This window comes from Gadus macrocephalus, chromosome 14 (genome assembly GCF_031168955.1).
Source record: "Gadus macrocephalus chromosome 14, ASM3116895v1".
Taxonomy (NCBI): Eukaryota; Metazoa; Chordata; class Actinopteri; order Gadiformes; family Gadidae; genus Gadus; species Gadus macrocephalus.
The window spans coordinates 21,940,531-21,955,662 of NC_082395.1; the positions used below are offsets into that span (position 1 = coordinate 21,940,531).

At 51.4% G+C, this 15,132-nt stretch overlaps 1 protein-coding gene across 7 annotated transcripts in view; it reads right to left on the bottom strand.

The window, feature by feature from the left end:
- Nucleotides 1-3,651: 3,651 nt before the first annotated feature.
- chd9 (chromodomain helicase DNA binding protein 9) overlaps nucleotides 3,652-15,132 on the bottom strand; it is an 82,404-nt gene continuing 70,923 nt past the window's right edge. For 4 of the 7 annotated variants that reach the window (XM_060071363.1, XM_060071365.1, XM_060071364.1 and 1 more), the window contains 11 exons: nucleotides 14,692-14,953; nucleotides 14,044-14,249; nucleotides 10,779-11,696; nucleotides 10,384-10,553; nucleotides 9,517-9,750; nucleotides 8,547-8,724; nucleotides 7,937-8,085; nucleotides 7,085-7,321; nucleotides 6,246-6,401; nucleotides 5,658-5,762; nucleotides 3,652-5,273 (listed from right to left, as the gene is read on the bottom strand). In XM_060071363.1, coding sequence (XP_059927346.1) covers nucleotides 4,287-5,273; nucleotides 5,658-5,762; nucleotides 6,246-6,401; nucleotides 7,085-7,321; nucleotides 7,937-8,085; nucleotides 8,547-8,724; nucleotides 9,517-9,750; nucleotides 10,384-10,553; nucleotides 10,779-11,696; nucleotides 14,044-14,249; nucleotides 14,692-14,953 — 3,602 coding nt within the window. In that variant the 3' untranslated portion in view covers nucleotides 3,652-4,286. The remainder of the gene's footprint in view (nucleotides 5,274-5,657; nucleotides 5,763-6,245; nucleotides 6,402-7,084; nucleotides 7,322-7,936; nucleotides 8,086-8,546; nucleotides 8,725-9,516; nucleotides 9,751-10,383; nucleotides 10,554-10,778; nucleotides 11,697-14,043; nucleotides 14,250-14,691; nucleotides 14,954-15,132) is intronic. The other 3 variants (XM_060071368.1, XM_060071366.1, XM_060071367.1) reach the window with 3 other exon arrangements.

Consider the following 15,132-nt stretch of genomic DNA (forward strand, 5'->3'; position numbering starts at 1 on the left):
ACTGCATATTGTATGCATATTTGAGTGCAGTTCCACAGTGTGTCAATAGAGGATGCCAAACGCAAGTAATTTCCCAAAGTGTTCTCTTGAACAGTGATAACTCCTCAATACTCTTTAGTACAGGGACAGCCTTAAGAGATCTGCAATCCAATTTATCAGGATAACAACATTGTCAGGCTAATGCCATACTGCTCATTTTCTATTTTCTGCCTGGGTTGCCTCTGGGATAAGGCCTACATATAACAGACACCTCTCTGTGCCTTGATGAGATCCAGAAGGATGCGGAACAAACAAAGCATCTACATGGACCAGCATTCAAGCCTACTGTTCTACAGAGCCTGTGTGTGTGTGTGTGTGTGTGTGTGAACATATTGTTAGGATAACATATTGTTATCCTAACAATATGTTCCTCATTGACATGCCTGGTTTCCTATGAGGGTTGTGTAGGGCTACTGGTGTCCATGTAACACGTTAGGAGTGGGATGCTGAATGGAGTCACCAGGACACATGCTTCCTATATGAGTGATGAGTAAGACCTCTCCTTCACACCAAGGGAGGCTGACACATGGTGACGACCAGACACCTCGGATCAATACACGGTCCTCAGACACGACTCACGCTGATGGAGGACACTTCACTCAAAGTGAAAGGAACGCAGAAAGGAAAAGCTCCCAGATCCATAGCGTGAAGAACATCTTTAGAAACACCCTCGAGAGAGACACCTGTTTCCAGACCAGTCGATTCCTTCACCCAGATGAACCGTCGCTGATTAGAGTAATTGACCTACAGAGACTACAGTATATATCCATACAATACCCTAGCTTCTTAGAAAGACTATGGGCCTCATTCACAGAGCAGCCATCTTGGTTCTAACCACTGGCTGGGTCGGGGGGGGGGGCTGTTCCCAGTCCCCCCACCCAGCCGATGGCCCTACCAAGATGGCGGCTAGGTGTTAAGCCTGTATGGCAATGAGCTAGTGGTTATATACACATTATTGTACTGCTTCATACTTAGATTGTGGGATTGGTCTCATGTCCAATAAGTCTTAGAAGAACATGGGTTTGACGAGGTAAATTGACCACATGACAGCCTAATTTGATGTCAAGTCTACCACACAATTATAGCCGTCCCTCTAGTCACCTTTTAGTTTCCAGGCAGGTATGGTGATAAAAATAGAAGAATGCATTATTTTGAATATAAACTGAACAATAATCAGCATCAAAGGAGTTACTATGGAAGCTAAAATACGAGCAGGTTCCAAGCCCATGCCTCAAAGAGATGGCAGCTCATTCTATTCAAAGCTCCTCTGGATATCTGAGGAGTTCAGAAGCAGTAGATTCTATGATTCGGTGTTGGTTTTACATAAAAAGCGTGAAAGTTAAACAGACAATTATTTCATCATTTTTTACCTCTAAATGTTCTTGTTATTATCTTGTTAAAGTCCACAACATAAAAGACAAAGGGGCTTTATGGATAGTCAGAAGAATATGTTTAATAAAAATAATTAAACCTTAATTTCCTCTATATAACTTCATAGAAAGTAATCCAATAAATTACAAATGACTTTGACGTTTTTTCCTCCACTACATAAAGCATTATTCGACAGCACAGACCACTTTTTTGCAAGTATTGCAACAATCCAATACAACAAAAACAAAAAACGGGCCGTAGAAGGTGACATTTAGGATATCCGTGAAATGAAGCATACAAATTAAATACAAAGGCAACGATTCTAGAAGCGACTACTTTACACATCGGAAAACTCCAAACAGAACTCCATGTACAGCAGTAGTGTGGTGATTATGAAGTCACAGGCATTGCATATTGGTCAGTATGTTTGTCTCTGATAAACACACCCTCACAACCCCCACACGAAGGAGAAACAAAAAGACAAGCTGGTCTCCCCATCACTTGGTGTCGTTTATTTGTCCGTGCGGAATTCAGATGCCAAAGCCTCTGTGGTAACATGTCCAGCTGTAAGATGCAAATGGTTGTGAAACCCAAAACAAAACAACGACAGCCAAGATATCCGACGGCTTACCCGGCAAGGGCACTACAAGAATAGGAAACCACTGTTGCACAAAAAAAACACAGTCGCGTCCGCTCATGACTCCGAATGGAGAAAATAACATGGAAATGAAAAATATCTGAAGAGGGGGGAAATAAAACAAAAAAAGGTTGCCATTGCATTTCGAGCGAACACAATGGTGAGGTCGTAACGACAGGCATCTGAGAATACTCCTGAACAGTAAAGGGATTTTAATCAGTTGTTGAGACTCCTCGGTCTCTAAACCGGGGCCTTGTTTACAGTGTCCCCTTTGAGTGGCTCCCTATATCACAGCAATACTGAACATCCACCCCACCCGATCCAAGCAGGGCATATATATAACAGTCCACTGTGCACCGGCAGTCCTGGAGGGCGGCAGGGGCTTGGGGTTTTCAAAAAGGTACGTTGTCGCGGTTGAATTCCAGTGTCAGAAACCGGTCCGGGTTACAGCTTGGAGCGGGTGTGAACACACAGCCATGACTCAATGTAAAAGTAGAAGGTCAGAGGTTAGTCTCAGGAGGAAGTTGTGTTGGAGTTTGAAGAGAGTTCAGTGTAAGGGCACTTCGACGTCTAGCGGAGCACTCATTCACCAATGACGATGAGGACATGAGATAAGAATCCTGGTAAACTCCCTGCATCACAGCCACTGCCCAGCCCTTGCAAATCAACGCCATATCTGGGACACTTTCTACACGCACAAAACATTACACTGTGGTCATGGAGTTGTGTAGAGCAACTTGTGTGTATACCCATTTTAAGACTTTGGTGGTTCAGGTGTGTTGTGGTCATGCAACAGTTTTGGAGAAAATGAATACAAAGAACAACGGCCGATCATTTGATAGGATCCTTCGAGGGCCCACTTTTGGAGGGAGAGCGTGGGACAACAGACGGTTGGAGGGGCCTTGGAGGCTCCGCCAACCACGCAGGACACAGCGTCGGTGCCAACAACAGCCAGTATCTCTACGTCCCACTGAGGTAAGACAGTCCAAAAGGTGGGCAGGGCAGTAGTCGTCACACGCCACGGATCCAGGACCCTTCCTCCACACCTTTAACACCAGGCCCTTTTGGCACACACTGACATGACACTATAGGGCCAGGTATTACTTTACTCTCACAGACGCACGCACACACACACACACACACACACACACACGTGCACACAGTGGTCAAAGTCAACAGGCGTGGAAGCAAGGGACGCCAAGCAAGCACACCGCCAGAAGTGCCAAAGTGCACCTTGGAATCGAGTGCCTTAGTGAGGCATTTAGTGAGGGCTGGAGCTCGGACACACAGAGCGCATGCCCTTGTCCCAGATCTGAGTAGAGAACAGTTAACAGCTACACATGTACACAGTGTCGCAGCACAAAACCAATGAGAACCAAAAGAACAAAGTTCACCCATTGAAGCACAAAAGCTCAACCCAAACCCAAAATTAAAAAAAAAGTTAAAATAAAATACATTTTTACATTTGAGTGGATGATCCAGAATAACGAAGAAGGCATTTGTGTCTTTGTGTTCCTAATGCATGGGGTACGTTTTGAGGTTTTGAGGGGGCGGGCTTTAGTTTGTGATTGGTGGGAGCAGTGGACAGGACTCTGGGAAGTCTGGCCAATCAAAAGCTTCTGTGACATTCAATAGCTGCCCGTGTTATTGCTGAATTATCCAAGAGAATGATCGAAAGAACTAAAGTGAGAAGACCTGAAGAGAATATAGGTTTACATTTACAAGAGAAAAACTGAAAAACACCAAAACTGTTGTCACGGTCATCAACCCACCCAAATCCAACCAGCAAAATATATTAGCGCAATGGCAGCGTTTTATGTAGTTTTGAAATGTTTAATAAAATTAATTCCTTACATGGTAATTACAATAATGCCTTTGATTTTCTTTTCGTCGTTCCGTTTGTTGCATTTGTACATCGTCGCGCTATTCATCATGTCACAAAGAAATCTACTAAAGTTCGACATGCAAAATGTCTCAAAACAAGATTGTACCTTGTGAACAAAAGGAACTGAAATTTCATTTCAGTTCCTTTTTAAGCCATTGTTTTTTTCCTCTTTTACATTTTTCTTTTTTTAGTCTTTATTACACAACAAATTCATTAATTATTCTATTTACACGTAGAGAAATCACAACGCAAGTGCAGGAAAAATCCATATATAGGTGTATATATATGTGGCATGTGTGTACATTTCTAAGTGATACATAAATATATTTATATTTATATATGCGCGTGGGCGACTTAGTCTTCGTCACTCGAGTCGGAGTCCCCCGACGAAGACGAGCTCCCCGAGTCCGACGACGAAGACTTCTTGGAGTCGGCCCCACTGTTCCCCTTTTGTTCCGCCGACTCGTCCCCCTCGTCATCATCATCGTCATCGTCATCATCGTCATCATCGTCCCCCTCCGTCCCCCCCCTCTCCGCGGGGGCTCCTGGAGTCCGGAGGGAGGAGGAGGAGGTGGGCGGCTGGGGGCCCGGGGCGGGGCCGGGGAGGTCCGCGGGGCCGGGGGGGCCCCCCTGGGGGAGGTTAAGGCCGGGGGGTCGGAGCGACCCTGGGTAGAGCATACTGGACAGTAACAAGGGGTTCAGGGGCCGGGGGGGGCCGGGGCCCGCGGGGGCCGCCGCCGCTGAAGCACTTAGTGGGGAGGTGGTGGCGCTGGAGGACGCCGAGGAGGAGCGCGAGGACGAGGGCGAGGCCCCGGGGGGCCCTGCTGTCCGGCCCCCCTTGGCCGAGGCGGCGTGGGCTCCGGAGGAGGACGAGGAGGAGGCGGTCTCCCCTGGCCCCCGGCCCCTGACCTTCTCCTCCGGGGGGGAGCCCTCCTGCGGGCCCTTGCCCAGGAGGCCGCTCATGCCCAGCAGGTTGGGGAGGCCCGCCATGCCGGAGAGCATCATGGGGAACATGGCGGCCAGGTTGTTGGAGGCCAGGCTGCCGGCGTCCGAGGGCAGCCCCATGAGGCCGGCCGTGAGCTGCAGGGACTGCAGGCTCTGCAGGTTCTGCTGGAAGGCCTGCAGGCTGCTGAGGTCCATGCCCGACAGCAGCCCGTTGGACAGCAGGGGGCTGAGGCCCAGGCCCGCCGCGCCCGAGTTGGACGCCGATGCCGTCGCCGCCGCTGCCGCCGCCGCCGCCTTGGCCAGGGGGTTCTTGGGTCGACGACCACGACGGCTGACCTCCTCGGGAACAATGGGCCCGGTCAGGATCCGGTCGAACATGCTCTCCGGGAGATAGCCCTGGGTGGAGACACGGAGACACACACACACACACACACACACACAGAAAGACACACACACACACACACACACATACAATGAGAGAGAGACACACAGAAAGACACACACACACACACACACATACAATGAGAGAGAGACACACACACACACACACACACACATACAATCAGAGGGAGAGACACACACACACACACACACGAGTTAACACCAATCTGAACCTACATCATTACTTACTCTGCATAACCAGTCACACAGATTCCTTCATTTGGAAGAAAGACCCTTTTTCTTACAGTAAGCTCACATGTTTATAGGCCTATAAACATGTGAATGACGGTTTGTACCGACCGCTAAATGATATGGCCATTTTGGGGTCACCAGGCTCACCGATTGCTTCACCACGTCGGCCCACTCGGGGGGGACCCCGTACTCCGGGTTCTCCTGCAGGAACCGGCTGAGGTCCTTCAGGGGAGGGGCGAAGGCTCCGCCGATCTGCGGGGAACACAGTGTCAGCGACCGGCAGCCCCCAGACAACGGGACACTGCAGTCACATCGCCCACTTTGCACATCATCACAGGCACGGAGGTGGGAGGAGGAGAGGGGGAGAGGGGGAGAGGGGGGGCCCACAGGATCATATGGCCCTTGTGTTTAATGCCTTTGATTTTCTTTTGGTCGTTCCGTTTGATGCATTTGTACATCGTCGCGCTATTCCTTGCGTAACAAAGAAATTGCTAAAGTTCAACGTGCAAAATGTCTCAAAACAAGATTGTACCTTGGACCTAAATAACAGAAATTTCCCTTTCAGTCCCTTTTTTAATCCGTTATTTTTTTCTCTTTAAAAATTTCTTCAGCCTTTATTACGCAACAAACATATCCAATGAACTCTGATTTCCTTTTACCAGTGATTTCGCTCCCCCTAAGGCATAGGAGTAACTGTGCATGCTGATGACTTTCCATTGCACACATGACCCCCACCTTGCGGGCGTTCCTCCGGTTGATGATCTGAACCCTCTCCTCGCCCGTGAGGCTGTTGACGTCGATCTTGTTGGGGTTCCGGCAGCGGTGCCTCTTCTGCTTGGGTCGCCCGTCTGGGAACTGGAAGGGCATCTGCATCTGCATCTTGCTCACCCCCTGCGAAGCGGACACACACACACACACACACAGCGTTTCACTGCACAGTCCTGTTTTAAATATACCTGGCATCTGTCTCTGGCTGTATGAATGGCGTCACTATTCCCCCAAGTGAGACATTCGAATGGGCTTTTAGTCCATTAAACCGCATTGGGCCAAAAGAGTTTAGAAACCACAGAGTGAAGGGATTTTTAGTCCCTGCGTCTCAACATTTGATGCTGTTGTGTAACTGTGGTGCAGTTTCTACGGCGGTAACCGAATCATACTACAGCCACACCTAAACTTGTCCTACGTATACTGATATGGTAGCCTAGAAAAGGAAAGTTGCGGTTCGATACGAATTGCAAAATACAATTAGTCAGGAACCTCTCATTTTCGATGTCGGGGGGCGTCCCCAACTGGCGACAGCAAACTGCTTCTGAACGCAATTGGACAGGCCAAAAACCAATTAGAGCAGAGAAAAGGGTGACGCAGCACTACGAATCATTTTTAATGTTCTTTCTTCTTAATACTGCCTTGATAGCAGGTACCCCCTGCAGTTCTCCAAAGTACCCCTCGGGGTACGCGTACCACCATTTGTGCACCGTTGAGCTAGATGCTGGGTGGATAACGGATGCTTCATCAGGAGGGCCCCCTTGAGGGGCACACCCAGAAGAAGAGGCTGAACAGAGGGTACGACTCACCGGGATGAAGGCCCCCGTGTCGGCCACGAAGCCGGGGTGCTCCCGGAGCCACTGGTCCAGCTCCCTCCGGCGGGGGGCGTCGTCCCCGGCCAGCCGCGTGCCGTCCTTCAGGTTGATGACCGGCACCCGGCTCTCCGTGTCCGCCGGCCCCTGGCTGGGCCCCGGGCCGTAGCCCGCCGCCGGGGCCCCGGCCGCCGCCGCGCCCATCTGGCCGATGCCCCCCCAGCCTGGAGGCACCTGGTGGGGGTCGCAGGGGTAGGGTTAGAGAACAGGTCCATGAGCAAGGCAGGGCCGCTCTACAGCTCCCCACTAAACGGTACTCTGTCTAAACTCAGGTCTACCGCCATCGCCAAGAGCAAGCAAACGGTCATTCATCTAAGTCACAACTCTTCTCCGTTTCAGCACCGCAGTGGCACAACGAGCTCCCTGCCGAGGTCAGGACCGCAGAGTCGCTCACCAGCCTCCGCAAAAGACTCAAGACTCACTACTTCAGAGGTCACCTGGACTCCGCAGAGCCTCCCCCGACACACGTATTGTACGTTGTACGTCCTGGCACTTAAAAGTAGTACTCAGCTATGTGTAGCATCTTATCCTAGCTATATTTGTTGTGTACGGGGAATGGGTTAACTTAACAATTGTTAGTGCGTGGGTGCTTCATACACACTGTACAGAAAGAGATATATATTGTTGTTTCTCTTTCTTCGGACAAATGTACTTTTTGTAAGTCGCTTTGGATAAAAGCATCGAGTATGTGCCCTAAATGTAAATACAAACGAGCACGACCCGGTCTGGCTAGGTCCTGCCGGGTTGAACCGTGTTGCGGATACGAGGCGGCGGGGGGCGCGTGCTTACGTGCTCCGAGGCGGCGGGCGGTGGGTTCCGGTTCATGAACAGCAGGTCCATCCCCTCCACGTTCTTCCTCCGGCCCCGGCGCCTCTTCCCCGCCGGCTGGCCGTCCAGCGTGCCGTTCCGCCTCATGGGGTCGGGGAGACTGAGGGGGGCTGCGGAGGAACAGGGGGTCTGAAGGATTAGCAGGCAAGGACGATGCGACGAGCTGACGCAACAAGTAAGGCGCTGGCATTTTTAAGACGTATATGATGATATGTAGATCTAGATCTTGATATAGATAGAGATCTAGATCTATTTATATAGGAAGATATGCATATCTATCTAGTTATATAGATAGATATCTATATCGAAATATATAAAGGATTTATGAGGTCAGTTTTGAGAGCACATTTACAATTCAGTCCTCTTGACTTGGAAAACGGAATCGGTAACTATTACAATGTTAAAATGTGTTACTTTGGACTGTTCCCCTCAAAGTGAGCATTACATGACTGCTAGCTTGCGACCATCAAAGTAATTAGCATGGAACGCAAATCAGACTCTGGCGCCACCTTGTGGCCACAGGGCAGAACACCAGGCTGTGTCACTAGACGGCCTGTGTGCATTCCCTTACCGTGGTGGAAGCTGGCCTGGGGCTTGGTGATGTCAGCCAGGCCGGTGTCCGAGGCGCTCTGGAGCTCGTGGAGCCGGGCCAGGTACTGCTGTTGGGCCTGGGGCCCCTCCTCAGCCTCCAGGGGCCTCTTGAGCGGCAGACCCTGCTTCTGGAAGGTGAGCTTCAGACCCCCTTCCTGCTGTGGGGACACAATAGAAAAGGAGGGTCAGACGGCTACTGGGCCACCGGCGGAGGGCTACAGCCAGTGGACGTCTAGCTGAACGGAAACCAGGAGAACAAACTCCAAAGAGGTGGTTTATTCTCCCGATGAATGCTTTTCATTTTTTTTTTTTTTGGACATTAAAAATACATTTTTATTTTATATTATTTTACATTATAATACAACAAATATTTAAATGCACACTCAAGCTCCAAATGTTACTAGAAATATTGTCCACAACTAAAATAACCCTTTTTAATTAGAGGGGTAAGGGTTTTAAAATCTACATGAATCAAACAGTGAAACGTTGTAAAGAAGTTTGGGGCAGTAGGAGCAGAGAGTGGACCTTGTCTGGTGCTCTCCTGAGGAGCCGAGTGTGTTAGCTACCGTACCCCCACCACAGCTGCACACTGACGTTCTCCCCATAATAACAGGGGAAACCCTTTACATTTATACCAACCGTCTGCCTCAGGGGTCAACCCAGAAACACCTTGACAAAATGGCTGAGGCAGACAATAGAGCAGCAGCACACATGTCATGTGTTGTGCGCTCTGAGTGGGAATGAGAGCTTTCTGCGGCGCTAATTACCACCTCAGAGCACGGCTGAAATTAAGAGCGAAGTGGTCAAGAAAAGGAAAAGGGGGGGAAGGGAGGGAGGGAGGGAGGGAGGGAGGGAGGGAGGTTAATGTGATACCAGCAGAGGGACCAGAGTGAGGTGTGTGGAGAGGGGGGGGGGGAGAAATGATAAAACAGAAAAAAAAACCAACATACATTGTCGAGTTTGACCGAGAAGTCCTTGTTCTCTGCCACATGCGTCTTCACCTTTGACCCCTGCGGCGAGGCGGCCGGCTCCTCCCCCAGGCTGTTGTTGGCGCTGTCCAGGAGCTTGGTGGTGTAGAAGGACGCCACAGCCCCGCCCGGCTCGTACGCCCGCCGCGTCGCCGGCCACTTCCCCTTCAGCACCGCCTGGCAGATACTGTCCAGACGGTTGATCATCGCCCGGTCCTGAGGGGGGCGAGAGAGCATATAGATATATGAGAGAGAGAGAGAGACGGAGACAGAGACAGAGACAGAGACAGAGAGAGAGAGAGAGAGAGAGAGAGCGAGAGAGAGAGCGAGAGCGAGAGCGAGAGCGAGATTCAAACTGGGCTGCTTTTCATTTCATGCATCTCCCCATTTTTCTTTTGACCGATTTCTTTCGAGTCACTTTAGCAGTGGCCTGTATCCAAAGCGGCATCCAGGACACCCTGGTGAACCCAAGAGGAGCAGGGACTAGGGAGGACCTCCGCAATCCACACACCACATTAGCTCTCCCTGGCGGCACGTGGCTCAGGAGGTAGAGCAGGTCGGCCTGTAACCAACTCGTTGGATCCCCGGGGAGTACATAGAGTATAATATAGTGTCGAGGTGTCCCTGAGCGAGACACCTCACCCTGACCGATCCCAACGAGGCGGCTGTCATCCTTGCGTGGCTGACACTGGCATCGGTGTGTGAATGTGCGCATGAGTGGGTGCATGTGAGGCAATATTGTAAAGAGCTTTGAGTGGCCACTGGTTAACAAAGCGCTGTACAAACGCAGTCCGTTGACGCCCCCCAGAGGTCTGATCACAGCAGAGGCCTCCATGCAGGCCGTCGTACCTTGGGCCAATAGGACGCCGCCAGCATGTAGCCCCCCTGGAAGGGCGGGAGGTTGGCGGCGCCGCCGTTCTCCGCCACGCCGCCGCCGCCGTCCCGCGTCTCGTCCTGCAGGGCGCTCACCGACGCCACGCTGTCCTCGTCGAACACCGGCGCCGGGACCGCCGCCGCCGCTACACACACACACACACACACAGGGGGGGCACGGCGGTGAGGCCAACGCTCAACACAAACACTCACACACACACAATAAAATACACTAATCGACAATAAAACATAAAACAGAAACACGCACACACGCGCATAGATTATGCGGCCATCTCATCAAAATCTCAATCACACATATACATACAAACGCACACGCACACAGTCACACACACACACTAGACTTTGCGCACCTTTCTTCTTCCCTTCCTCTCCGCCGCTGTCGCTGTCCGACGACGAGGACGAGGACGAGGAAGACGAGGACGAGCCCGACGAGCAGGAGGACGAGGAGGAAGACGAGCTGGAGCCCGAGCGCGAGGACGAAGACGAAGAGGACGAGGACGAAGACGAGGAGCGCGAGGAGGCGCTGGAGGAGGAGTCCGAGCGGGAGCCCCGGCGCGCCTCCTTGCGGCTCCTCTTGCTAGCCTTCTTGCTCTTCCTCTCCGAGGGCGCGGGGGCGGGGGGGCCGGGCCTCGCCTCCTTCTCCTCCGGCTCCTCCTTGATGACCAGGGGCTTCTCCTCCAGCCCCGTGGGCGTGGCCGGGGCGGGGGGAGGAGGGCTCCAGCCCCCCAACCCGGGCCGCCCCTTCGTGGCCTCCTCGTCATCAGTCATTGGCTCCTCCTTCGGCACGCCGGGCGCCGCGGTATCGGCGGTGTCCCGGTGCGAGGGCGTGGCCAGCAGGGAGCTGGTGGCGGCGTGGGCGGAGCCGGGGCCTGCGAGGGGCAGCGGCGTGGGGGCCCGGGACGTCGCCTGCTGATGATGCTGCTGCTGCTGCTGCTGCTGCTGCTGCTGCTGCTGCTGCGAGGCCTTGGCCTGGCTGTAGTTGCGCTGGGAGGCCATGAAGCTGAGCTCGGGGTCCCGCAGGATGTGGTAGTCCGTGCGGCTCACCCCGTGCTTGGCGGCGCCGATCAGCAGGTCGTGGTCGTGGCCGCCGGGCTCCCACCACACCGGCAGGTCCGAGCCCGGCTGGCACAGGGACAGGCGCTCGTACAGCTGGGGGTGGCGCAGCACCTGCTCCCTGACCTGCCGCAGCAGCTCCACGCGGTACAGGGTCCGCGAGGCGCGCTCCTCCGTGATGGGCTGGATGGACAGCGACGGGTCCACGGTGGCGTCTGCGGCGAGTCAGAGAGAGAGAGAGAGAGAGAGAGAGAGAGAGAGAGAGAGAGAGAGCAATGGAAGAGAGAGAGAGAGCAATGGAAGAGAGGGAGAGATCAATGGAAGAGAGGGAGAGAGCGAGAGGTAGAGAGCAATGGAAGAGAGGGAGAGAGCAAAGGGAGAGAGGGAGAGAGCAATGGGAGAGAGCGAGATAGCAATGGAAGAGAGGGAGAGGGGTAGAGAGCAATGGAAGAGAGGAAAAGAGCAATGGAAGAGAACAAGAGAGCAAGAGGGAGCGAGAGAGTGAAACAGAGAGAGAGGCAGAGAGAGTGAACGAGAGAGGCAGAAACAGAGATGGAGACATAGAGCAAGAGTGAGCGAGAGCGCGAGTGAGGGAGGGAGTGAGAGAGCGAGGGAGAGAAGTTGGGATCAAACGGGGCCGCTCGTCATTGCATGAAGTAACAAATCTGATCCTGATCAGCAGAGCTGGATGCACCGTTGTTGCTCGTCATGTTTACATGTTTATTTGCATAAATAATCAGGCTAATCAGCCACAGATCTGTGGTGACAGTATTTGTTTCTCTTATGAATTCACGTCCCGTTTTGATAACAAGCCCCACCCTGTGATGGCAGCGTGTGGTCCTCAGACAAAGGTGTGATCCATTGTACGATTGTGGTGTGTGTGCGCTACGTTGTACGATTGTGGTGTGTGCGTGTCAATGTACGATTGTGGTGTGTGCGTGTCAATGTACGATTGTGGTGTGTGTAGGATGGCGTTGCAGCAGCGGAGGTGAAATGTTTTTTTTTTCGCTCGCAATTTCCTTTTTGTGCTCGCAAAGCGCACCCTGCCGGGAGGTTTCTATGTGCCTGCCGGCACCAGAAGGGTGTACATGCAGTCCATTTGAGCACAGTAATTAGCAGGAGAAATACGGAGAGATTGAATATATTACAAATATAATTTAATACAATTATTTACATTTATTTAACAAAAAATATATAATATCAACAACCACCCTATACAGTAAAATCACATAACACAAATACTACAACAATCGAAAAGTGCCTCCAACCAATGCATCTTCCCACTCCCTCCCCCCTCCCTATCAAAAAGGTTGTAGTCGGACCATAAAGAGGCCATGCCTCTATTGAACAAGTTTTGGGGCTCTAGAGTCAATAATGGCGACGCTACTGAAATTGTTGTTAAAAAAAAATTATATTGACATTTTTGCTATAAAGAAATTCCTTAAAAATAAATAGAGCAATATTTTTCAAAACTAAAGGTTGCAGTAAGACCATAAAGAGCCCAAGCCTATATGGAACAAGTTTGGGGGCTCTAGAGTCAATACTGGCGACGCTGTTGAAATTTTACCATTGTTTTCAGTTTTACACTTTGCAGACGATCCCTAAGCTCGCGGCTGAGAGCTGACAGCTCATAGAAGCCAATAAAGACGGCTCGTTTGGATGAAAACAATGTTGTAGCTGGTTCTCTAGGTTACTACACTCAATTTTGTCGCAACAATGTTTCACGATGATCTATTGAATCGCAAACTCCGAATCTGCCAATTTATGTCCAACTTTACGGAAGTTCCTCTCCGTTTATATGCTTTACTCACAGGTGTGTGAATTGACCTGGATGTGAAGCGTCCGTAGCGCCAAATAAAAAAAAAACGTTTTTTAAAGAGATAAGAAGGAGCTCTCCTCCCCTCTCCGTTTATATGCTTTACTCACAAGTGTGTGAATGGGATATGAAGCGCATATCCAGCGTCCGCAGCGCAGGGAATGCTATATTATTTTGCATAGCGCAAAATAATATAACATTCGTATTTTAGAGAGATAAGCTGAAGCTCTCCTCTCCTCTCGTTAAAAAAAAGGCGCATATAGGGGTAACACTGGTGTGTGTGTGATTGTACGCGTGTGTGTGATTGTACGCGTGTGTGTGATTGTACACGTGTGTGTGATTGTACGCGTGTGTGTGATTGTACGCGTGTGTGTGATTGTACGCGTGTGTGTGATTGTACGCGTGTGTGTGATTGTACGCGTGTGTGTGATTGTACGCGTGTGTGTGATTGTACGCGTGTGTGTGATTGTACGCGTGTGTGTGATTGTACGCGTGTGTGTGATTGTACGCGTGTGTGTGATTGTACGCGTGTGTGTGATTGTACACGTGTGTGTGATTGTACATGTGTGTGTGATTGTACACGTGTGTGTGTGATTGTACGTGTGTGTGTGATTGTACACGTGTGTGTGTGATTGTACATGTGTGTGTGATTGTACACGTGTGTGTGTGATTGTACATGTGTGTGTGATTGTACATGTGTGTGTGATTGTACGTGTGTGTGTGATTGTACGTGTGTGTGTGATTACCTCCTTCCTTGGGCGGCAGCCGGCAGACCCGGCGGCTCATGGCTGCGAAGGCGCACAGGTACTTCTGCAGGCTCTCGTCCGTCTTCTTGTGCAGCCGGGCCATGGCGCGGAACTTGGTCCAGTCGAAGCAGCCCAGGTCGGGGTCGAACACCACGCCAAAGGTCGACACCACCCGGTAGAAGTCTGCCTCCTCCCGCCGCGTCCACCTGCACAGGGAACAGACACACAGGAAGCTGGGATCAAGATCAAGTGCTGTGGCTCCGGGAGAAGTGCTGTGGCTTCCTTTACGAAGCATCCTAAACCCATCAGTTATACGAAGCATCCCGTTTACATGACAAAATGCAAATGCACACATTGAAGCGTACATGTGGAGTGTTTTGGTTGCCGCCAAATACGGGTAGTAGGAATTCAAAGTTGTACAAAATGACATCACCAACCAATCTTTGTATCGGTATGGACCCCATACCGGGGGTAAATCCGAGACTACAGGTCATACAGTCATACAGGTCAAACCAGATAAGCCCGGTTCACATGGCTGCATGTCCGCACCCATTGCTCACATTCCACATGACGCCCAGTCATGTGGAATGTGAGCAATGGGTGCAACCACCTCTAGTTGTTTCTTTGTGTTCGCGTCAGTATCCGCACCTCTGTTGGCGTTCAATCTTGGCGGCCATCTTGGGGTTGAGCGCCGCCGTGTCACCGAGGGCGGGGGGCAGCGGGCAGAGCGGGGCGGTCATCATCAGGGCCTGGGGGGCGTAGCTCTGGGTCTGGTTCTGGTGGATGTGGAGGATCTGCCGGCTCTTGGTGTAGCGTTGGGAGGCCGTGATCAGCCGCCGCAGCCGGGCCGTGAGCACCGACGGGGACGGCCAGTAGGCGGCGCCACCGTCCATCACAGGGACCTGAGAGTCTGGGGGGAGGAGCCACAAAACGAATCAGATGTTTGCATTAACGTTGAGTGCGTTTAGCAGACGCTTTTATCAAAAGCGACTTACCGATTGTAAGGTTAACCCATTCCCGTACACAACAAGGATAGCTAGGATAAGATGTTACACAATGCTAGTATTATATTTGTGCCAACATTAATAT